Source organism: Chinchilla lanigera, unplaced genomic scaffold (assembly GCF_000276665.1).
Source record: "Chinchilla lanigera isolate Chin_1 unplaced genomic scaffold, ChiLan1.0 scaffold00076, whole genome shotgun sequence".
Lineage (NCBI taxonomy): Eukaryota > Metazoa > Chordata > Mammalia > Rodentia > Chinchillidae > Chinchilla > Chinchilla lanigera.
Window position 1 is genome coordinate 3751986 of NW_004955477.1, and position 24659 is coordinate 3776644.

Consider the following 24659-nt stretch of genomic DNA (forward strand, 5'->3'; position numbering starts at 1 on the left):
GTTTTTCTCCGGTACCGGGAACCGAACTCACGACCTTGCGCTTGCCAGGCAGGCGCTTTTGCCGCTGAGCTAAATCCCCAGCCCCGCTAAATCCCCAGCCCCTATTTTTTATTCTTAAAAAAAAAAAAAACCCAGTAAGACAGTCAACCAACTCATCTAGATTTACAAAGTCAATTCCAAGCAAGGTGCTCTTGAGCCATTTTATTTTAAAATTCCTTTTCTCTAAAGTCTGTTATGGATCAACTGGTTTTTATCATGCTCATTTGTATAAGAGTTCTTACAGTAGAAAGTACTGAATTCATTATATGCCACAAATGTAAGGCAGTCAATAAATTATGCTTTGTCATATGCATAAGAAAATTTGTTAAATGAGTATTATTAAATAGAACTAAGGTATTCAAAAATTGTAACAATTTTAATTACCTTGATTTGGGCTACTTACTAAAATTACCACAGAATTTTAAGAATCTAATCTTCACTCTAATTTTTTTTTCTGGTACCGGGAATCGAACTCATGACCTTGCACTTGCCGGGCAGGCACTGTGCTGCTGAGCTATATCCCTAGCCCCCTTCACTCTAATTTGAAAATATAGGCAATTCCATAACAAATCACTGCTGTATGCTGTATACTTGGAAAGACTGAAAGTCTAAATGCACTTCCTCCATTTCAAGATAGGTGTCAGCCTTGTCAACAGGTTGAAAACAATTATATCTCAAACCTACTTAGTTCTACAAAAGAAGAAAATTTAAGATGTTACACTCACAAAATCTGGAATCAAGGCAAGAGCCAGGAAATAACAAACACCCAAGTGACTCAAGTCAGGTGTCAGAAGCTTTATTTGTCACTGATTTGTTCTAGGTAAACAACAATTTCCCCTGGGCTTTATTATTCTTACCTATAGGATGAAGGGACTACATAGATAAGAATTATGCCTCAAGTTTGAGTTCTCTGGTATTTTCTCCGCAACACTTGCTGACACCTATGGCTATCAGACCCCAGTGTACTTCCTGACCACAATAGGCAGGACATGTTCTGTGGTTGCATGTCAGTCCCCAGAGCTACACTGGGAGCTCTCAGAGAGCAACTGTCTTGGTCACCAAATAATCCCAGTACTCTTTAAATATTTGTTAAATATACAAATTAATTTCTTATATTTCACAGAAACATTTAAAAATTCTATGACTCTATACTGTGTATCTTGAATTGTTTCATAATCGCCACCCTAACTGGGGACTCACATAAAATTTTGCCTCCCTCATTCCTTAGCAGGTAATTTTTTCATTCTTGCCAAATCCTTATGTTTAAACTGATTTCCTTCATTTCAGGCTCCACAATCTAGAGTCCCTAGCCAAGACCTCAGAGAACAATCACGTGAAAAGCTGAATTAAAATCACTTTTTGGATTGTCTCTTGTCTCTCCACTGGACTAGGAGAACCTTAAATTGCACATATGTGGTGTTTCCAGTGTTTAAAAGATGACCTGAAAAATAGTAGAGATAATAAATATTTGGATGGATAGATGGATGGATGAGGACATCAGAATAATCAAAAAGAAGGGAGAATCTGGGTGTGATGGCATATACCTATAATCCCTGTACTCCAGAGGCTCAGGCAGAAAGACTGCCAAGAGTTTGAGGCCAGCCTGGGCTACATAGTGAGTTACAGGCCAGTTTGGACTCTACATAATGAGACCTGGTCTCAAAACACCAAAATACCAGAAGGAGGGAGAGAAAGGCTTAGATGCAGGACCAAGCGTGGAAGAGAAGTAATAAAATTGAGGGTCATTTATTGCAAAGGAAGAATAAGCAGTACTCACTAACAGATTAATTATGCATGGGAAAACTCCCAAATATTCTGATTTCTAATTAAAAACAACAGGACAATGGTATAATGAACAACAGAAAACTAGAGAGTGAAATGAACAAATGAAGCTACATAGCAGTATTAAATTCTTTTGAGGGGGTGTGAGGAGTTAGGAGGGAAGGAAGGTAACCTTTGGTCAGTGGTCAGTGCTCCGGGCCCCTAAGTGAGGAAGAAAGGATATCAAGTGTAGCCAGCCTGAGATCAGCCGAGGAGCAGGCCAGACACTGAGAAAGGAGTCGGAGCTAGAGGCAGTCATGGCAATCCCAGAGTTTCAGAGCTGAGAGGAGTCTCCAGAGGTCATGTAAACCAACTGCCTCCATTTACGTATGGGGAAACAGACATGCTAACAGTCTTCGTGTCTGATAAAATACCCAGGGGAAGACTGAATCCATATATATTTTGTTAAATGTAGGGATGTTTACTTAGTGGTCAAGTTCATAGTTGAGCAGAAATTACAACTAATTAGAGAGTATACTTCATTTTTTCTTTTTTCTTGAGAGAACACATAATTGTGGCTCTGGCTACACAGGACATATCTTCCCTTTTGGTAACAATTACTCACAGACAAAAACATGGTGAGTGATGTAAATCAAGAAGAAGGAAGAAACATGGAACTATGTGTCCACTATATTAGCATTTTAACACTTTACTATGCCTCCAAATCACTCTGAGCAACCTAAGCTTCTGAAGTTTGATTCCTTAGCAAATTCTAAGTATGAGCTGAAAAAAGTTATGATTCAGCAAAGGTTAGGCATTTGGACTTTTAATAATTTCCAGGAACACTAGGAGTACAGCATTGCAAGGAAATCTTGGATTCTCCACACTATAATAATGCTGTACCTATTGCTGGTGTTAACACTCCTTGCCCTAATTCAGATTCTCCTCTGGGTAACCAACCACTTGGCAGCTTTTTCACTGTCCCAAGCGTATGTCACCCTTCTCACCACTGAATTGCCTGCTGGATAAAGGCCTCACTTCTCTGCAGTTTCTCTCTGGAAAATATTCCCTAACAGAAAGTTTTACTCTGGGTAGGCCAATCACCGAGTTGGCACTATGTAAACTAGGGAAATGTACAGTTGTGCCTTTCTACCAATCACTTGCCTTTAGCTGTCTCCAGAGAAACACAGGATTCTTGAGAGTACACTTAACTGTATTGTGGATTCTGGGACACTTTGTGACTTAAATGGCACTGAGCATATAAAAAAAGTTGTGCAATATGATGAAAAAAATAGGAAACTGCTCCTTTAACACACACAAAAAATCAATAAACTCATTTACAAAGCAACTTACCTAGGAGTTGCAGCAATAGACAAACCCTAAATTTATATACTGGGTCTAGAAACTCTCCCGCTAGAAATCAATACTTCCAATATTTTCATTCTAAACTCAACAATTTTTTTCTCATTTTCTCAATCCATTTTCTACATGCAGTTTTACATACTATAGATGTGTCAAATACTTAATGCCCTGAGCAGTGAGGCACACCTTCTGCTGAACCCCAAAGTGCGCTTCAACTGACTGCAGGGCACACGGGGAGGCAAACAGTGTTGGAGAGATGATGAGAACGTGTGTCCCTGGCCTCCTACCTTCTACCGGAAAAGAAATCACAGGACTCAGGCCAACCTGCTGCCATGAGAATAGGTAAGGGGAGTCCTCTGGGTAACCAAAACCTTATCTACATCAAGGTGTTGTCAGCTTCAGTTACTATCTGGAGTTCTACAAGGTGTACAAATTCATTAAGTGAAGCAGAGATGCTCCATTCACAACTCCGGGCAGTTTGCACAGAGCTTGGCTGCTAGACTTGAGGAGAGTTAGGGGGCAAGGTCCTCGGGTTGCCTGCAGAGTTATCACTCTTCTAGGTATCATCTTGGAAGACTCAACATCATCTTATTACAATGATACACGCATGGGCATGTTTCTACCAGCACAATTCAATGTAGTTTTAATTTGCATTTCTTTAAAGGCCAGTGATGTTGAATATTTCATTTACTGGATATTTGTACTTTTAAGAAGTGACTAGTCAGTTCAGTAGCCTATTTTTGATTGGGTCTTTTATTTTGGGAAGTCTAATTTTTTTAGTTCTTTACATATTCTAGATCAGCCCTGGGGAACCTTTTAGAGATGGGTGCCTAAACTGCAATCAAAAACCTACTTGTTTATCACAAAGTACCAACACTGCAATTAAACCTGATGCTATGGTTGATACATTGTGTCAACTGGAGGAGTCTAAAATCTTAACTAAGTAACTCAGCAGTTCTACATCCTGGGATAAAAAGGACACCCACTCCCCCTCTAGGATGTTGTTCATTGTGTCAACTTGAGAAGTTTAGAAGGGTAACTAAGTGACTAACCAGGGCCAGGTTCTTACTTTGTATCCAGCCTGAGCCTGTGCAGGAGGAGGGCATGGAGATTATGTGAGTGCTCACCTCCCTTGGGTTGGGGAAGCCTGCTTATGATATAAGGGAGGAAAGAGGCTTGTTCTCCCCCTTTTTGCTCTTGCTGCTTTTGTTGTCTTCTGCTGCCTTAAAGTGTTGCCGCTGTGCCCTGCCACCCTGCCTTGGAGCCAGCTGATTCTAGACTGAAACCTCCACAAACCATGAGCTACATAAACCTTTCCTTCCTTAATTTTGGGCATCAACTATTTTGTCCCAGCAATAACAACAACGACAACAACAACAAATAACCAAGATACCTGAATACTGTGGTTTTAGTTTAGAAAAATCAACTCATACATTAACATCTTTTGTCTTAAAAGAAAAACAACATGCATGAGACAGGTTTGCTGAAACTGTTCTCGATGTTAGTCCTGTTTTAGGAATAGCTGGCAAAATGTTTTTGCCCTTTTGTAGGTTGTCCCTTCCCTCTGATGGTTTCCTTTGCTGTGTAGAGGATTTTAAATTTGATATGACCCCTTATTGATTCTTGGTATTATTCTTTGTATCACTGGGATTCTGTTCAGAAAGTCTTTGCCTATGCCTATGCCTTGCAAAAGTTATACTTTTTTTATTTTCTAGCAGATTAAATGTTTCTGTTTTAAGATTTGGATAGACAGAATCATAATCAAAATGGCCATATTTCCCAAACTGATAAGTAGATTTTTTGGAATCCCAATCAAAATACCACTAGCAAAATTCGTAACAGCTAAATCTTGGAAGAAGCCTGTATATCCTTCAACAAATGAATGAATAAAGAACATATGGTACTGTGTTTATAAACAATACAGTACTACTCTCCTATAAAGGACAAGCAAGTCATTTGTAGGAAAATGGATATACCTTGAAACCACAATGCTAAGTGAAATACATCAGACACACAGCTTTAAATACCACATAGTTTCTCTTATATAGAAACCCAAAATATAAATAAAGAGCAAAATAAAAGATAGATAATAGGAAATAAGGAGACAGATCTTTTGCAAAGGGGAAGGGGACCAACAGAGGGAACGGGGAAGGAAGAGAGAGGAAGGAGATGGAATTAGAATTAAGACGTGCTGTGTACATGTCCCAACTCCCAGGAGGAATGCAGTCACTATGTACTACAGACATGTACAAATAAATAATAGAAATTAGAAAAAATAACCAGCTCTGGGTCAGAACCAACAGAGCAGCAACAGCAAACACCATGTACGGTCTAATCACTGCTACTTGGCAAGAGGAACAAGAGGAGGGCCATCCGCGATATTGCTGTAGAGAGTTCTCCCCTTTCCATCTACTGCTAAAGACTGCTTTACCTTGTTTAAAGTCGGGAGAGTTAATAAGAATAAAAGAAGTGAAGGGGGAAAAGGCCTCCATAAGATAGAACAGTACTATTATTCTGTTAAGCACATCCTACTTCCAAAAGCCCCCAAGCCTTACTTTAAAGCACCAGTCGTCCCATGAGGCCAGATTCCTCTGCCTTCTTTTGGTTACTGTCTCCCGGACTCCCACTCCTGCAGCTAGTGTCAAGGTCCCAACTACTATTCACTTGTATTTCAGTACCAGGGCCACAGCATTCACAAGGTGAAAGGAACCCTAAGGACCACCAATCACCCTAAAGTATAAATCCATTCAACAAGATCCTTGCAAAATACCTCTGCCTGAGCACACTACTAAGGCAGCTAGCTCTACTCAATGTGAACTAATCTGTCACAACACTTTCGTGAGGAGTGGGGCCTCTTCTAAATTAAATATCACACATTCCTGGGTATCTGAGTTCACATATATATTGGCTTTGGGTCAATATAGATGAAATCTACTTGCAGAAAACAGTGGACAAATTTACCCAGTCAATAAAGTGAGGCCTTCTATGCCAGTGATGGTGAACCTTTTAGAGACAAGTGCCCAAACTACAACCCAAAACCATTTATTGCAAAGTGCCAACACTGAAATTAAACCTGAATATTGAGTTTTTGTTTTAGAAAAAACAACTTACACATTAACATCTTTTGTCTTAAAAATGAATAATATGTGTGACATAAATTGCCACCACTATTCTATGCCAACAACCCAACAAGCCTTTTGCTTTTCCTTTTCTCCCTCCACCTTTGTTTTTTTTTTTTTTTTTCGAAACATGGTCTCACTCTGTAGTAGCTGGCCTCGAACTTGCAAACTTCCCACCTCAGCCTTCTAAGTGCTGGGCTTGCAGAAATGTGCCACCATGCTGGGCACCAGCATCCTAAGTTAAATCTTAGGGGTTACATGCTTATTCACCTCACTGACCTACCCGCTCATGGAAAATTTTAGAACAGAACAAGCTAGAACAGAAACAAGCAAAATAGATAAAAAAATGTTTTACTTTCCTTCAGGCTCTTTCATAAGCCTGTCCCAAAAAACACAACAGGAAAAACCTCTTTAAACAGATGAGAAATTGTCCTCTTTTTCCCTAGGGCAGTCACAAAATAGCTTTCATAACATCTGCACTGAGGAGAGATGGAATTTTTAGGATCTTTGGAAGGCTTAGTTCTGAAGACAGGCTTTTCTTTGAAAGGTTTAAAATTTGGAGGAACAAGAATAGTCTTGGGAAACTCTTTTTAAAAATAACCAAGTTGTGTCCAGAATTAACAAAACAACCAATGAATAGACCTATTTTCTCAATTTGTGAGTACAATTTTGATTTCTCTGAACTTGAAGATACATACTGCCTCCCAACTTAATAGAAAACAGGTACGATTTGCTAAAATGGTTAAGAAGTTAAAATGATACGAAAAACTATATCTATAGTTAACATATTATAAAGTATATGCTAATAATTCTTACTCTTAAAGATCACAATTTCTAAAAGAAAACTCAAGAGTATATGTTAAATTTTTAAAAATTTTTAATAAGGGCTAGCAATTCTGAAACTATAAGTACTCCAAGATTGCACACATAAAAATATTGAAAATACTGTGAGATATGTTTTCCACAGAGAAGGAAGCTATAAATATGGAAATTGGAAAGGCTACAATGAACTCTGTAGTGCTGAACTTCTATCAGAGACGTCATACTGACATAGATAACTAGATGAATAAATATGGGACAAGCAAAGAGAAATACACAGAGAAAGAAATGCATCCACAGAAAGAGAAGTACACACAGAGACAGAGAAAGACAAGGACACAGAGCTAGAGAGACAGCAAGAAAAACAGTAATGCAGTCAGATGAACAGACAGACGGGTTTGTGTGTACACACACTCGCATTTGTTTCCCTGCTTTGTCCACTGACAAGGCGTAGAAGCAAGGATAAACCAATGGCAATGGGCTCATCTAGTGTCCAGAATCTGGATTCTAAATGAAACTCAGTGCTCAAAGGAACCAGAGCTCCTTCGCGGTGTGGGGTGGGGGCTGTTCCCTGGATTGGACAGGACAAATGCTGGATGGACCTGGAATATCTTACTGTGCCAAAAAAGCAAAAAAGTACTCAAAAAATGATGCATACAAGTCAAAAAGACACAGAAGTTATTTTGAGGGTGTTCCCACTGGCCATATCAGGAACAATTTGAGCAACAAAATTAATGGGCTTACTAAGAGATTATCGCCTATAAAATAAAATAAGACTGAGTCCACACTGACATAAATAGCTGAGTAAAAGCCAGGTGTGGTGGTGCATGCCTGTAATCCCAGCACTTGGGAGGCTGAGGCAGAAGGATCACTGTGCATTTGAGACCAGCCTGGGCTACAAAGTGAGTTCAAGGCCAGCGTGAACTTCAGAGTGAGACCCTGTCTCAAAAAAAACCCAAAAAAAACCAAACAAACAAACAACAAAAAAAACAAAGTACGTAAATCATAAAGAAAAAAAGCTGGGTCTTAAAGAATTTGAAATAATAAATGTACAAGCATGTCAGGATTAGAAAAAAATCATCATTTGACTACCAACAATGTAGCAACAGAAGGCAAGAATCAAAACGGGTGCTAACACTGCCGGGTAAATATATGATGAGAAGTGTATGTATTTCACACAGTCTCAGAGTATGTATTTATTAAATGACGGAGGAAAAACTAACTTTACAATAAAGGACCAGGTAGACACAACCTTACCAAATGATCAAGTTTAACATCACTAACCTGAGGAGAACTGACCAGCCTGATATGATGCATTGAGAAAGAGACCACAGCACTTCTGCGGTCTTCCTGCCACAAAGACAGAGCCCGCTAATCCAAAAGACATAGTAGAGATGTTCCCACTCTGAAGAGACATTTGCACTCTTCCAAGACGTCAAGGTCATTAAAAACAAGGAGAGACTGAAGAGTCAGTTCCAAATAAAGGAGATTATTTGTAAGTGACAATGAAACGCAACGTAACTTTGTACTAGATTTTGGACTAGAATTTTTTTTTTTTTAATAAAGGCTGTTAGTGGGAATTTGATTAAATGTGAAAAGCAAAAAAAAAAAAAATAAAAATAAAAAATAAATGTGAAAAGCTAGAAATTAGGGAGCAATATAATGCCAACACTGCATTCCCTATTTTGATCATTCTATTGTGACTACAGACTGTTTTTTAGTATTCAATGAAGTATTCATAGGCAAAGGGCATTATGGCCTCAACTTACTCTTAAAAGATCTGAATAAAAATATGTATATGTATGTGGAACAGGGGGAGGGGAAGTGGTAAAAAAAATAGTACATTTGGGAACCTGGGTAAATAATACATGAAAATCTCTACTCTTATTGTAACTTTTTTGTAAATCTGAAATTACTACAAAATAAAAACTTCATTTTTAAAACTTGCCATTTGTCCACAAAACCCAAGGAAATTACTCACTTAGTCCTCATCATCAGCTTCTTGTGGTAAGCTAGAATCAATCACTATAACAATAACTCATCAGAACAAACAATAAATCATAAGAAACCACTGATACTGGCAATTATAAAACAAAGACCCAGTAATCTTTTCAGATTACATTTAAAACATGTAAGCAGCAGAGGTAACAACTCAGAAATAGCAGTACAGTAGAAAGTATTCTTTTCATTCTAATTTAGAAAGCAATGTGATATGAAATAGGCAAATTATAAAATCCTTCTGGGCCACAGTTTTGTCATATGAAAAATGACTGGGTGGTCTGTTCTAATTCATATATGGTAAGACCCTACAAGAGTAAAACATAGATCTCATGTGAACCGAAATCTGAAGTTCAAATGCAGTAACAAACTGGACAGTAAGTATTGATTAACTATCTCATTTTGGGCCTAAGGACACACTACCCCAAAATATGACTATAGGAGATCAGAATACTCCCCACCCAAAATAGGCCCCTGTGACATATTTATTATTTTGAGAAATGAAGACACAAGAGTAGCAGAAAGCAGATATAAGGGAGATTTACATCCATATAGGATATCTCCATTTATAAAGTGTCTCCCTTTCTGCCTCAGAAGACACTGATGACTCAGTGGAGAAGATGACTTTAGTCTCCTCAACAAATCATACCTCTGTGGAAGTTGCTCTTCCTGGATATCTCATTCCAGTTGAGGTTTCCTCACAGCATTCTTTATGTTGTTTCAGAGGATGGTATGTAAACCTGAAGTTTAAATGCTTTCATCCAGATCTAAGGATTTACTTATCTCTCTGGGCATCTCTCACATGTGCATGAGGTACACATACATATTAATAAACACCTGTCTGTTTTTCTCCTGTTAATCTGTCTTTTGTTACACAGTGCCTCAGTTAAGGGCCATAAAGGGCAGAGAATATTATTATTTTTTCTCTCCTATATACTCTGTTGAAAAAAAAGAAATAATTGGTAGGCATTAGACTGGGGAAGCTCCAGGGCTTTAAGTTCCTACATAGGAAAATCACAGCCCAGTGTAAACAGTGTAAGGAAAGTGGAGACTTTACCAACTAGAAATGATCAACTCCCCTCTAACTAAGGACTTTCTGCTCTGATCAAGTGCAGATACTGTGTCTCACTTCCTCATCTGCCTGTAAAAGCCTGAGGCCTACAAATGCTGAAGCAGAACTCTCTCTCCTGGTTCTGAGTACTGTCTGATTTATACATCCTTTTTTTGCCCAAATAAACTATTTTTTTTCCACCAATAGTGGAGACTGAACCCAGGGTCCTTGCATTGAACTACATACCAGTCCATTTTTATTTATCTTGAGACAAGGTCTCACTAAGTTGATAAGCTGCCCAGGCTGGGCTGGAACTTGCTCTGCTCCTGCGTCAGCCTCCCAAGAATGCTGGGATTATAGGTATGGGCCATTATTCCAAGCTACAAATAAACTAAAATCTTCACATTCCTGAACTTATCTTTGAACAACCCCAACTCATTCTCCCATAATATAGCCCAGACCTGGATCATATTTGGTCACTCAGTTCTTTCTCACTGACAGTAAAATGAGAATTTCTTCTGCTTTTGAATTGTGGAGCTTACCTGGCTTCAGTAACAAGCCTCTCTGCACATTTTGACTACCAGAACATTAGGCACATAAATATAGCAGTTAATCCCCAAACCTTGGCTATGCAAATAACACCTACCACGTTTTAAAAGATATGCAAGCTGGGCATGGAAGAGCATGCCTGTAATCCCAGCACTTGGGAGGCTGAGGCAGGATGATCTGTTGTGAGTTTGAGACTAGCCTGGGCTACAAAGTGAGCTCAAGGCCAGCCTGAACTGCATAGCAAGATCTTGTCTCAAAAAGACCAAAAAATAAATAAATAAAATAAAATAAAATAAAAGATATGCAAAAATGAGATAATTTGAATAGATTATTCTAGGGTAATTCAGTGGTACACTAAACATAATTAATTTCCACATAAATATTCACTGTTATTCAGCCACTATTGATAACATTAATAGAATAAGTGACCTGATTATTGTATCTGGATTTGTAATGTTCTTTTATGCTTTAGATATTGTTGTTGCACAAGACAACTATGTTGTGGCACGAACTTATTTAAGTAATAAAAAAATACAATGCACAAAGTAAATGATTTTTATAGCCAGTACTTACCTGAGAACTCTTGCCACATTTAGCATCTCCTGAAACAATCACTATTTGATTTTGAAGTAGATTCTCCATAAAGGAGTATTTTTCTTTCCATACTGGAAGATCTTCTCTTTCCTTTAGAAGTTTATAATAACGTGATGAATATGGCAATCCATCGAAAGGGTTCAGTTCCAAGTCCTCACAGGTCAGCACCCCTTCCTCCTCCCCATCACTGGAATCAAGGGATTCAGGAAAATAGCGTCTTTCAGAGGAAGAGTTTGGACATTCCAATTCTTCTTCCATCTTGTCCAACAGTGAGCTTAGGCAGCTGACATTTCCTGTCTTCCTGTCAATAACCCATTGCAGACAAGGTTTGAAAGCCTACATTTAGATGTCCCAACCTCTGAGGCTCAGTTCAAGATTCTCGCAGGTTAAAGTCCTCAGTTCTGCATCTGTTCCTGGATGCTGTTACCCACTATGCTGGCTCACTTCAACAGTCTTCACATGTAAATGACGGCCAATAACCCATGCTAAAAAACAAAAACAGGGAAAAAGAATATAAAAATCAGGCACACATACATGTTCTAAAGTACAGGCTTTCAAAACAAAAGCATGATTTTTTTTTTTTCCTGTTAACTGGCTACTGTCATTTCTGTTGTTTGTTTAAATGACCAGAAATAATTTGGGCTAGTTCTGGTAGTTTAGTTCGCTATAACCTTTTCCTAGGTGCTCTCTGCCTGACCTCTACCACAGGCCTCTGCATCCCCATCACTGTGAATGGAAAGCAAGGGAGAGGGGGGTGTGATTGCAATTGTGAGACTAATCAGTCACGTGATCACTTAATCCCATGACAAAAGAGATGCTTGGATTTATAAAAGGGAAAATTGTGAAGGGCAGATAAGTTTGCCCTAACATTGGCTACCAGAAAGCCTCTTGTTATTTAGAAATCTGCTAGTTTAAAGGAAAGTATTTTTGAACCTTTTCGTTTTACTTTTGTTTGTGCCACTTTGTAAAGCCAAGTGAGGGATGTGAATTTATTATTTTCTTCTAAGATTATAGTTAGCTTTTGCTAATAAGGAATCTCTACCATATTCCTTGGGATTCCTGAATCTTGAGCCCAATATTTCAGATCCAAGGGCTAATGAAGACAGCTTTCAATTAAAATAAAGAGAAATTACCTAAGAAAGGGTAAGATTTACAACAGTAACTTATTACCCACATGTCACATAAGTGGTCTTTCCTCCTTCAATCACTAGTGATTAAAAAAGAAAAAAGGTTAATCAGTACTCTTGGAAAAAAGCTCCTCACACATTAACCAGGTGGAAATCACACAAAAAATGAGGTAAACAGAACAAACTATGCAGTGTATGGTGGCCCATACTTCCAGTCCCAGCTACTCAGAAGGCTGAGCAAGAAGATCACAAATTTAAGGCAAGCCTGGGCAACTTAGGGAGACCTTGTTGCAAAATTAAAATAGGGCTGGGGGATATGGCCCAGCATTTCCTGCGTTCACTCCCCAGTACTGCAAAACAAGAAAGGAAGACAGGAAGAAGGAAGGAAGAAAGGAAGGAAGGAAGGAAGGAAGGAAGGAAGGAAGGAAGGAAGGAAGGAAAGAAGGAAGGAAGGAAGGAAGGAAGGAAGGAGGGAAGGAAGGAAGGAAGGGAAAGAGGGAGGGAGGGAAGGAGTCAGTATTGCAAAAAAACAAAGGAAGAGAAAAAGGATAAAGGAGGGAGGAGGGAGAGAGGAAGTTAGTTCATGCTGTTACAGCACTCAGTTCACCTTAACTATTACAGTACTCTGGGTGATCAGAAAGAGTGGGCTCAAGGGCTATCCTCCGTGGGTAAGGAAGAAAAAAAGCTCTCTGGAGTCTCCAGGGAAATATGCAGTTACTCAAGAAGCATTTGTTGAGTGCCTTCTAGGACTTATGTTAATAAACTAGTCAGGCATTAGACACACAACCTTTTTAGTTTTGTGACAGGTAGAGGACTCAAACTTGTGATCCTCCCGCCTCAACCTCTGTGCTGGGATTATAGGCATGTACCATCATACCCAGATCACACAAGAGTATTTTAAAGGTGAGAGCAACAGCAGGGTAGAATTTATAAACTCACACATAATAAGCTAAAAGAGGGAGAAACAAATAACCAGAGAGGGAGAAAGACTTTTTTACTTCTTTGCAGGTACAGTTCTAAAAATTTATTCTGAAAGCAACAGTTTTAAAATTAAAGTGGGATTAACCACCACAGAATCTGTGGTTTTTGCCTTTGACTTTTTTGACTCATAATGACTAAAAGAATACAAGGAAGTGATGCTGAATCACTCCCAAGGTGTTCCCATGCTTGAAACACTATATTCTTGAAACACTACTCTGGAACCAGCTATCACTGAGATGTCCAAGCCACAGCTGCTGACGGTCAGCACAAACCTCCAACCCTGAGAGTGAGCTGATGCTCCAGCCCCACCAAGTCTCCAGATGTCTACAGCCCCAGCCACCTCCACACTGAATGGAACAGCTCCCTCAAGAGCCCACTGAACCCAAAGAACGGTGAGAGATAAACGGTCACTGCTGTTGTAACCATTTAGAGTGGTTTGCTCTACAGCCACGGATAACTAAATCTCTGCCTTCTAAATAAAATATACTCAACACTTTTTCTGCATGACTCAGAGACACCATTACATCAGTTACCACAACAGAATGATGTCCTCAGATTTCCCTGGAGTGAGCAGGAGTCAAAACCAGACTCCTGCCCTACAGCCCTGCTTGGTCCAGGATTCAGTGCCCAGGCCAACAGCATGCTTACCTACTGACGCTCCTCTGGCTCTTCCACCCTGTTCTCCTCCCTGGCACATTAAAAACCAGACAGGCTTGTTTGACAGAAATATTTGCAAAGACTAAATCCACTATGGGCTATACACTGATCCAGTAAGTCGGGGGGGCAAAGCTCTAAAGTAGACAGGCTTTGGAACATGTATTTTGCCTCATCAGAGGGATTTTTTACTTCTGTGTGGTTTGGGTTCTTAATTGGGAGGGCAGATGCGCTGAGATCCAAGTAGAGGCTAAGTTCTGCACTCACTAACTCCAGTGATATTCACGCACCTTTCTGCATTAATCTCACACCTGAAGTGAGCCATGCTAATGTTTCTTAGAGGTAATTAAATATATACAAAAGATCCATTTCCTGCTTTGGTAAACTTAATAGTATTAATCTAAAGAAGGATAGGCAAATAACATGGTAGGTTATAGGTCACTCAAAATAAAATTCAATAAAAATTGTTCTGTCATCAGCATAAATAAGATTCTACTATAAGAATTTCAAATCTGAAAGACTGAGATTCACTCCTTTCAAGGCTATCCTATATATATATATATATATATATATATATATATATACTGTAGATTACACAACTTTTCAAGGACTGCTCTTTGAAATGAGTATATTAAAACTCCCAAATGGACATCCGTAAAATGTATGTATAAGTAACAACAACCTCAATAAGATAGAATCAGAAGTTGATAAACATGAAGTTATATCCTAGTCATTTATATATGTTGGGTCTGGTCAGATAAAACTAGAAAAAGAGTTCACAGGAAAGGATAGACAAACTTTGCAAGGGACCAAGGGAAGCAAGATTATAAATTTATCCTGAGTAACTTTGTATGTTCCCATGTGTAGTAGTTTTTTTTGTTGTTATGTTTTCTTTTTTGTTTTTTTCTTCCAGTACCAGGAATCAAACTCACGATCTTGCACTTGCCAGGCAGGTGCTTTGCCACTGAGCTAAATCCCCAGCCCCTGTGTAGTAGTTTTATATTTTTCTCCAGGTTCAACTCAATATAAATGCATTCTTCACACCTATCAAATTCTCAGAGGCACAATTTTAGCACTTTATTGATCTGCAGGTTTTCTAACACTTCACCCCAAACCTCTTCTCTGTGTGTAATCACTACATGGTCTCATCAAGTCTCCCATTTTTATGTTCTTATGACTTGCTCCCCTGAACTCTACTCTTACGTATTCAACTACCTACTCATGGTCTTCCACTTGGATATTTAATAGGTATTTCAACTTTGACATATCTGAAATTGAGCTCCCAACATCCATGCTTTAGTCACAAACTTCATCCCCCATTTCAGTAAATTCCTTCGAATTACTCAGACCAAATACTTAGTTATCTTGGGTTGTTTTTTTTGGTTTGTTTTTTATTTTTTAGTATTGAGGACTGATCCCTGGCACACTCTTTTTAAAAATTTTTTTGAGACAGGGTTTTGCTAAGTGGCCCAGGCTGGGTTCAAACTTCCAATTCTGCCTCAGCCTCCTGAGTAGCTGGGATTACAGAAGTGTACCACCATGCCCAGTTTATCCTTACTTTTTTAGAATTTCAAATTCCATATCTGATCCATAAACTGATATGGTAGACAGAATAATTATCTCCAAAAATGTACTAATCCCCAGAACTTGTGACTATGTACTTTGTATGGCAAAAGGGACACTGCAGACGTGATTAGGGATCCTGAGATAAGAGTAACAGAGACTGTAGTGGTGGGCCCAACCTTATCACCTGGGTTTTAGAATCAGAGGAACTTTCTCAGCTTTAGTCAGAGGGAGATGTGGAAGAATGGCCTAAGAAATGTAATGATGCTGGCTTTCAGATGGAGGAGGTGGCTATAAGCCAACCCCTAGAAACCATTAACTGTCCTGATGGACATGATGATTTTTGCTCAGTAAGGACTTCTAACCTAAAAAACTGTAAGTCAATAAATTAACACCAAATGAATGGTAATTCAATACAGGAACAAAAGAAACCAGTACATACCATCATGTCAGTTCTACTTTCAAAAGATATCAAGGACTCATACCTTCACTGTGAATAGTTGGTCTGAGCCCAACCCTCTCTTCCCTGGATTACTCCTGTAGCCTCCAAACTGGCCTTACTTCCACCCTTTACCCCTTTTAGTCAATTCTCAACACAGCAGTCAGAGGTACAGTGTTAGAATCACCTGAAGATCTCAACAGCTTCCCATTTCATCTCACTCCAAAGAAAAACAGGATCAAGTGACCCTGTGTTATCCCGACCCACTGCCTCTGGACCCCAATTTCCAAGAGCTCCTACCTGCTCACTGCTTTCTAGTGATCCAAGGTAAAGCTTCCTTGCTCTGCCTTCCAGGGACTGGTGCTTGCTCTTTTGTAGGCCTCAAATGCTCTTCCCTCAAATACCTAATGGCTAGCTCCCTTACTTTCTAAAGGTTTTTATCAAATGTCAGCGACGTAAAGGCTTCCCTGGCCACTCTAAACTTTTACCAACTTTCTCTCAGTCCCAAACCTATACTTCCTATCCTCTTCAGCTGTTTTGTTTTTTGTCCTTAACACTACAATCTACTCTAATATATATTTTCTCCTTTTATTTAGTCTATTGTTGTCCTTACCTGCATGCAAACCCTATGAAGCATAGGTCTATGTCTATTCTGCTTACTGTATTTACAACAGTGCTTGGCACATATTAAGTATTCAGTAAGTACTTATTGAATGAATGGATGCTATTAGTACTTCAGAGATATTTTCATTAAGCTTTCCAAGTTTCCCTAAGCTAAGTCAGTCACCAAGTCCTTTAAAATTTCTCACAATTCTGTTCCTTCTCTTTCCTTAGGCCTTTAGGCCAGATGTCTGTGACAATCTACCTTCTCCCTTTACCCTTTTCTTTTCTTTTCTTTTTTGTCTTTTTGAGACAGGGTCTGGATATGCAGTTCAGGCTGGCCTTGAGTTCACTTTGACCAGCCCAGGCTGGTCTTGAACTCAGAACGATCCTACTGCCTCAGCCTCCCTAGTGGTGGGATTACAGGCGTGCGCCACCATGCCCGGTTACCCTTTTCACTATGGGCTATCTTGCATACAGTTACACATTTATCATTTTCTTCTTCCCAAAGTTTAAGCTAGTCTGGTATTGCTGAATAAAATTTATTTATTTATTTATTTTGGTACAGGGCATCAAACTCACCTTGTGCTTGCCAGGCAGGTTATATGAGCTACTGAGTTATATCCCTGGCTCTTGCTGAATAAAATTTAAACACTTTTGACAGGAATTCACTGTTTTTGGATTCCATTGACTTTTTTGTCCTCTTTCATTAATGATATGTTACAGATTCTTGTTATTCTTAAAGGAGCATCTGAAATCTGGGCAAATCCGGGGCTGGGGATTTAGCTCAGTGGCACAGCGCCTATCTGGCAAGCGCAAGGTCGTGAGTTCGATTCCTGGTACTGGAAAAAAAAACAAAAAAAGAAAAAAAAAAGAAATCTGGGCAAATCCATACACTGGAATACCTGTATTTGTACAGATATTCCTGATTTAATGACCCAATTCAGTTCCTGTGAACAGGTCATTAATTGAATTGGTAACTAAATAAGGAATTATATATAGTATGTACATTACAATATACAGAACAAAAAAATAGTCAAAAGAAACTCCAACTTGATGACTTTGCTTTCATTTGCATAACTCTTCAATGCAGTACTATAATGTATAACAGAACAGAAAACTACAGTATGGTACTGTAGAGTACAACCAGCAAAAATTATACTACTATACTGTAGAAGAAGATACCATAAGGCTGCACTGCTGCTCACATTCCTGCAGTATAAGTCTGGGCAGCAGGGTGTAAATCTGAACAGCATGTTTCGGGTGTAAATCCAAACAGTCCTTAAAACAGGTAGGTTGTTAAACAAGGAATATCTGTCTGTATAGACTTTTAGTTTCCTTTGACTCACACTTTAAAACACAAATTAACTCCCTTTTCAACATTTATTAAAGCTGGGCTGGGGATTTAGCTCAGCGGTACAGCACCTGCCTGGCAAGTGCGAGGTTGTGAGTTCGATTCCCGGTACTGGAAAAAAAAACAAAACAAACAAACATTTATTAAAGCTGTTTTTTTCTTGGGTCTCTTCAGGAGATGTTATGGAGAAATGACAAAGCAACACTTGGATTGACACAGTGACATGCCCCAGGCTTGCTCCAGAGGACAACTGGGCTTTGGATTGCTTGTAACCAGATAAAGCGCTAACATTGAAATGAGGGAATTACTGAATTATGTGTATGGTTTACACATGTGCTCACTCTTTCTGTCTCTGTTTCTCTGTCTCTCCTCTACTTAGAATGTTATTGGAGCTATAGCTTCTTCACTGGTAATTTCCACAGTTCTGAACGTAAATATAGTAAATGTTCAATTAGGAAGTATAGGCTGAGTAAATAATGAATTAATCAGTTTATGCGGGGATTTTAGGCCTTCAACATCTGCTTGCACTTTATCAGCAATCTCATTCATAATCTAATAGGTTTTCTCCACCCTCAAGTTTTCAATCCTGCCTACATTTTTAGGTCTTCCATTTAGCCAATACTTGAGTTTTATGTCTGCACCACAAACACACTGGTGACAGTGTGAACAACCAGAGCTGGTTCTTGGCCTCACAGAACTTACAGTCCAGCTGAGCCAGCGTGGGGGCTCTTGTCCATGACATGCAAAGACTCTTAACCTTCTACACAAGTAACTAAAAGAGGAAATCAGCCTGGTATATAATGGGGGAGAAAGACAGACTCTGGCACAAAATGAGTTCCAAGAGGGGATGGGGTCAGATCACAAAAGGCCTGATATGTTATGGCTAAAAGGTTGTGTTTTATTTCAGATGTCATAGATTTAACTCATTTAGCAATTTATCAACTAACTCTATATCTCTATCTCTGTCTCTCTGCTGTTCCTTATGCTTTTCTTCTTACATTTGATATTACTCTATTTTTTAAAATAATACCTGTAATCTTTCCAATACTCACCTTTAATTTTCCTACAGTCATTAGTGAGATTAAGTTCTAGGACAGCTAAAGATAGTTTAAAGCAAATGGCACAATGAAAATGATTACGAAGACTGGGCATGGTGCTGCACACCTGCAACGCCAACACTCAGGAGGCTAAGGCAAGACGATTCCAAGAGTTCAGTGTCAGCCTGGACTACATAATGAGTTCAAGACCAGTCTAAACTACACAACGAGACCGCCTCCAAAAAAAAGAAAAAGAAAGAACATAATTATGAGCAAGTGTACCAAGCAGGGTAGCAAGATTCATGTTCATGACAAAAAAATCTAAGAAATATTAAAAACTAAGTAACATCTCTTGACTTGCACATTTAAAATTATTTTTCAATAGGTTTGTAAAGATAAGCCTATTCCATGAGCTAACTCACAGAGTATATATACTATACTCTCCCTCTTAAAAATTCATTCTTTTTATGTGACTCCCAAATTTTCTGAAGGGCTATTTGACCAGGTTTTCTGGAAAAATCTGTGCTAATTTTAATCAAAACTTTAAAAACATTTCATATCTATTTAATGTCTCTTTATATCCTGTAGAGCAGCAAATCATTTATTACTCATGTTTACATGTAAGAGAAAATAGACAATTACTCATTAAAAAAAATCCCTAAGGATTCATAAAAAGTTATAATTTTATCATTTGTATTTACAAATTCATATTCTCTAGTGTTACAGACTTCCAGGAGATTTAAACACTAGTTTGATAATATGAACACTGATCGCTATTATGACAGTATAATGCTGAAAAAGTAAAAGTATTATTCTGTCCTTTCATGGAAGCACTTAGCAAAAGGAGACATCTGTCTACGTGAAATCTGGGAAGCCGAACTGTAAAACTACTGCAACACTGACTGCGGATATCCACTCAACGTATTAGCTCAGATTTTCACCTTTTTCCTCTTGGTATGAATTTAAGATAGACTTCCTAAAATAAGATTAATTTCTGAGATATCTTTGCAATTCTCACAAGTAATATACAGAATGATCACTAACTATTTGTTGAACTAATAAATAATATACTTATAATCCATGATCACAATGTTTAAAAAAGTGTTACTGAGGCATTGCAAATGAATTAACAACTGTCTTCAGGATAGACTTGTTATCTTTTGGAGAATGGGATCTTTGGTCCACTATCCCATGGCAAAATACTGCTCTGTGGCAAGATAAGGAGCTTATAATTGATATAAATCAACTCACTGCTTTCTTCACTGAAAAATCTTGCTATTAAAAGTCAGCTGAACTGTACAGTATAGTCAGTGATATAGTCTGCCTCCGCCCAGGAACCAGCCCCTGCAAACCAGTGAAGCTATGGATTGACACTGGTCTGCAGACCACACTTGGAGAAGCATGGTTCCACACTACTACTAAAGTTGGACTAACGGTGACAATAATGATAATAATCCTACTGATTAGCAATTACAGCATGCTTACTGCATGCCAGATGCTATGTTAAGCACTTAAGCACTTTATATGGATTATTTCATTTAAACTCTTAAGAACCTCATGAGGGTTTACTTCACCATTTCCATTTTTCAAATGAGGAAATTTAAGCCTTCAGTGGTTTGGTTAATTTATCCAGCTTCTAGCAGCTCATCTGCGATACAGCAGGTGCTTGAAGTCAGGCAGTCTGCTCTCAGCTCAACCCTAAGTGTGCAGTGCATGGTTCGCCATAGCACTGTACTGCTTCCTTTCTAAGTTAAAGAAAATGAGCTCAGGCTGCACCAAATACTTGACACCATAGGCCATATGAGGCAGCATGGAACAGAAAAACAAGGTATAAACAGACTTGTGAATTTTTTCATAGATTTGAAAAGCATGGTTCTAATTGCCTGTGTGGAGTTATGGTCAATTTTTAAAATATGAACTTCACCTCCCATGCATGGTATGCTTTAGTTGAAACAATGGACTCAGTCACCACTGACACTTTCAGAAGGCTGTTTCTTTGCTTGCCTCTATTTTAGTAGGCTCAAAACTCCTTAAAATATATCTTATTTGGCTTCCAGCATCTATTTAAATCTTGCTGGGAAAGGTAAGGTCAGAATTTATTTTCAAAACCACATTTCTAGACTGCCAATAAATTGACCTTGTTTTAATTTCTTTTTGTTTGTAGTACTAAAGGATTAAACCCAGAAATGCTCTATCCATGAGCCTAGCCCTTTATTTTTTATTTTGAGGTAGAGGCTAAGTTGCCCAGGTAGGACTCAAATTTGTGATTCTCTTGCCTCAGCCTTCCAGGATGCTGGGATTACATGTATGCATTCAGATCACCCAGATAACAGTTATTATTACTATGGGTTTTTTGGAGTTAGGATCTTACTATGTAGTTCAGGCTGGCCTTGAACTCACAATGATTCTCCTAGAAAATGAAAATCCACAAATATCAGGAAATTTTTTTTTTTTTTTTTTTTTTTTGCTAACAAAGTAAAGTACTGGGTAGTCATTTTGCCATGGTTTTAATAAAATAGTAACAGACTGCTAACCTATGCTGAGCATTCTGTGGTAGGTGGAGGAAAGTATAAAGGTTTCAGGCAATAACAAGGAACTCCTTGAGGGTAGGGGTTCTTTTATCAGGCATTCCAGATTTTCAACTCACTCTTCTGGTCACTTTTTTAGTCTCACTGGGTTCTTCCATCACCAGCTACATCTCTCCACTATAAAATATGTGTACCTCAGGGACCTATCCCTGCCCTTTTCTCATCCTATGTACATTCCTGGAGAAAATTATTCATATTTTAACTCAGTTCATCTCCCACTTTCCTAATGGATATGGAGAACTCTGCTTCAGCCACGTGAACTACTACCATAGTCACTTGCCTTCCTGCCTTTGCCCAAGCTCTTTCCCTGCCTAGAAAGCCTCCTGCATTTCACCTACAATCCTTCTGGGCATTTCCTATTCATCTTTTGTGAGAAAGCAACCCCAGAACCCAAGCAGTACCTAGTACACTGTAAAGGCTCAGTCAACGTTTGCTCTATCTAAATCTTTCATCTTTTGTGAGAAAGCAACCCCAGAACCCAAGCAGTACCTAGTACACTGTGAAGGCTCAATCAACGTTTGCTCTATCTAAATCAATAAGAACCCTTCACATTAAAAAAGTTCTTTACAATATATGATATTACCATTCACCTCTATAATCACATTTGTTTCTTACAACCAGACTATTAGACAACAACTCCAAGTTATTAATAAGCCAATAACATCTCCTAATTTTCGCACAGTGGCACAGCTAGAAATTAAGCAAGCATCCTTGACTAAAGAGTTATCCTTTCTATTATTATCCTGCTCAAATGACCAGGTAGTGAAGGTCACAATGTGCTAAAAAGAATGTAGAAGAAGAAAGAGTCACGCACTTCAAAACTGTTTAATCTGAAGAGCAAGATCCATGAACATAACATGAAAGAAAACTTGACAAGAAAGTATAATATGCAGCTATGAGAAATGCATTATTGAGCATAGCCTAATCCTGGAACACTTTTTAGGAAGGGAGAGCGAGCATGGTCCTGCAGCAGAACTATGCTATGAATGAGTAAAACACTCATAGCATAAAAATAGGCCTCTCTCACTGGGCATGGTGGCACATGCCTATAATCCTAGCATTTAAGAGGCTGAGGCAAGAGGATTGCTGCTAGTTTAAGTCCAGCTTGGGATACAAGCCAGCTACATACCGAGACTCTATTTTAAGGGAAAAAAAGAAAGAAAGAAATGGGCATTTCTGTGCATCCAACAATTTGAGTTCAGTCCAGGACAAGTTTGGAGGGCATGGCAAAAATACATCAAATATAGCTGGGCATGATGGCACATGCCTATAATCGCCATACTTGAGAGGTTGAGGCAGGAGGAATGCCATGAGTTTAAGGCCAGCCTGGCTACTTAGTGAGACCCTGTCTCAAAAAACAAACAAACAAACTATATATATATGATTTTATTTTACCTTCGACTGTGCTTGAGAGGTTCAGAAAGTAACAGCAAGAGGACACTGTACCTTGCTCTGGAAAAGGACCCTCTCCCAAGAGAGCAAACATGAAAAATCTTTCTCCAACTTATGATAGCAAACAGAAAACAGAACACAATCATTTGCTGTAATCTTTATCATCCTATTTGCATTAAAAACACTTAACTTTTTACTAGTTACTTTTACTTTGAATTTTGATATAGCCAACAGATCTGTTTTTTTTTTTTGGTCTTTTTTTTAAGACAGGGTCTCACTATGCAGTTCATGCCTTGAGCTCACTTTGTTGCCCAGGCTGGTCTCAAGTTTACAACGATTCTCCTGCCTCAGCCTCCTGAGTGCTGGGATTACAGGCATGCACCACCAGGCCTGGCTAGCCAACAGATCTAAATAAGAAAAAGAAAGACTACGTTCCTCTTTTTACTGCTACCCTGTTGCTCCTTGGTAACAATGCTTTGGTTTGCAATCTTCAGTGAGGCATCTGAGAACTAAACAGTAACTCTTCTATCCAGTGATAAGCTTGGAAACTTAAAAAACAAAAGGACAAATTGTCATTGTTTTTCTTTTCGCCACCAATAATATACTGAACACAGCAGTGAAAAGAAACACAACGGTAGAAAACTCCAAAAGGGGACAATAAGAGTCTTACCATTCTTTTTCAATCCTATCCCTTAGCAACTTTCCGACCTTGGGTATGTCTTCTAATACTAAAGCATCTCTCCATATAGAAAGCAATTCCTCTAAAGCTCTTATTTGTTTAATAAGTACACTGTACTGGATGCTGAAGGGAAAGGAGAAACTGAATATTGCTCCTGCCTTGGACATGTTAGCCCCTTGTCCTTCCCACTTCCACTTCCTAACCAGTCTTTTCTTCCACAGGTACACCATCACCTAAAGTCAAATGCTACTTTTCATAATAGCCTTTATTTGTTAAATAAGACGTCCTGTCAATTTAAAGAATTATAAAATAACCTAAATCACTACAAAGTATTTCACTAACACACAAGCCCCCTTTTCTAATCTTAAAAAAAAGCTTGTAGCTACCAAAAGAAGTCATTGTTATCTTAGCATGGAGATCTGTAAAATTGTTTCTTGTCCTTTTTAAAAAAATACAAATGCTTAAGTCAAGTGTGCTGGTGCACACCCGTAAAGCGAAGCAGGATGATCACAAGTTCAAGCTCATCCTGAACAATTTAGTGACTTAGCAAGACACTGTTTCATAATAAAAAATAAAAAAATGGTCTTGGAATGAAGCTCAGTGCTAAGGTCCTGGGATCAATCCTCAGCTTCATAAAAGAACAACAGGAAGTCGTTTATTGTTTGGGAAAACTTAACCCTACCTTTTCGTGTGTGTCAATAATGTCATTTTTTTTTTTCTAAACCACTACCTGGACACTATTATGATACTATTTTTTTTTCATTTTAAAATTAAAAGGAGGAAAATATTAACAGACAGACAACATTTTACAAAATAGCAAAGGAACAGTACAGAGTTACAAACAAAGTGGTAGGGAATTAACAATGCTTGTTGTATTACATATTGATATCTTCAAAGTGGTTTCTCATGAAAACAGATATAGACATGCAATGCTTATCAACCAAGGACTCATT

At 38.5% G+C, this 24659-nt stretch overlaps 1 protein-coding gene across 1 annotated transcript in view; it reads right to left on the reverse strand.

The window, feature by feature from the left end:
* The window catches only part of Dhx32 (DEAH (Asp-Glu-Ala-His) box polypeptide 32), a gene marked incomplete in the record, with an annotated part of 57437 nt that overhangs the window by 30998 nt on the left and 1780 nt on the right, over positions 1 to 24659 (reverse strand). The window contains 1 exon segment of the mRNA XM_013503051.1: positions 11272 to 11777. Coding sequence (XP_013358505.1) covers positions 11272 to 11550 — 279 coding nt within the window.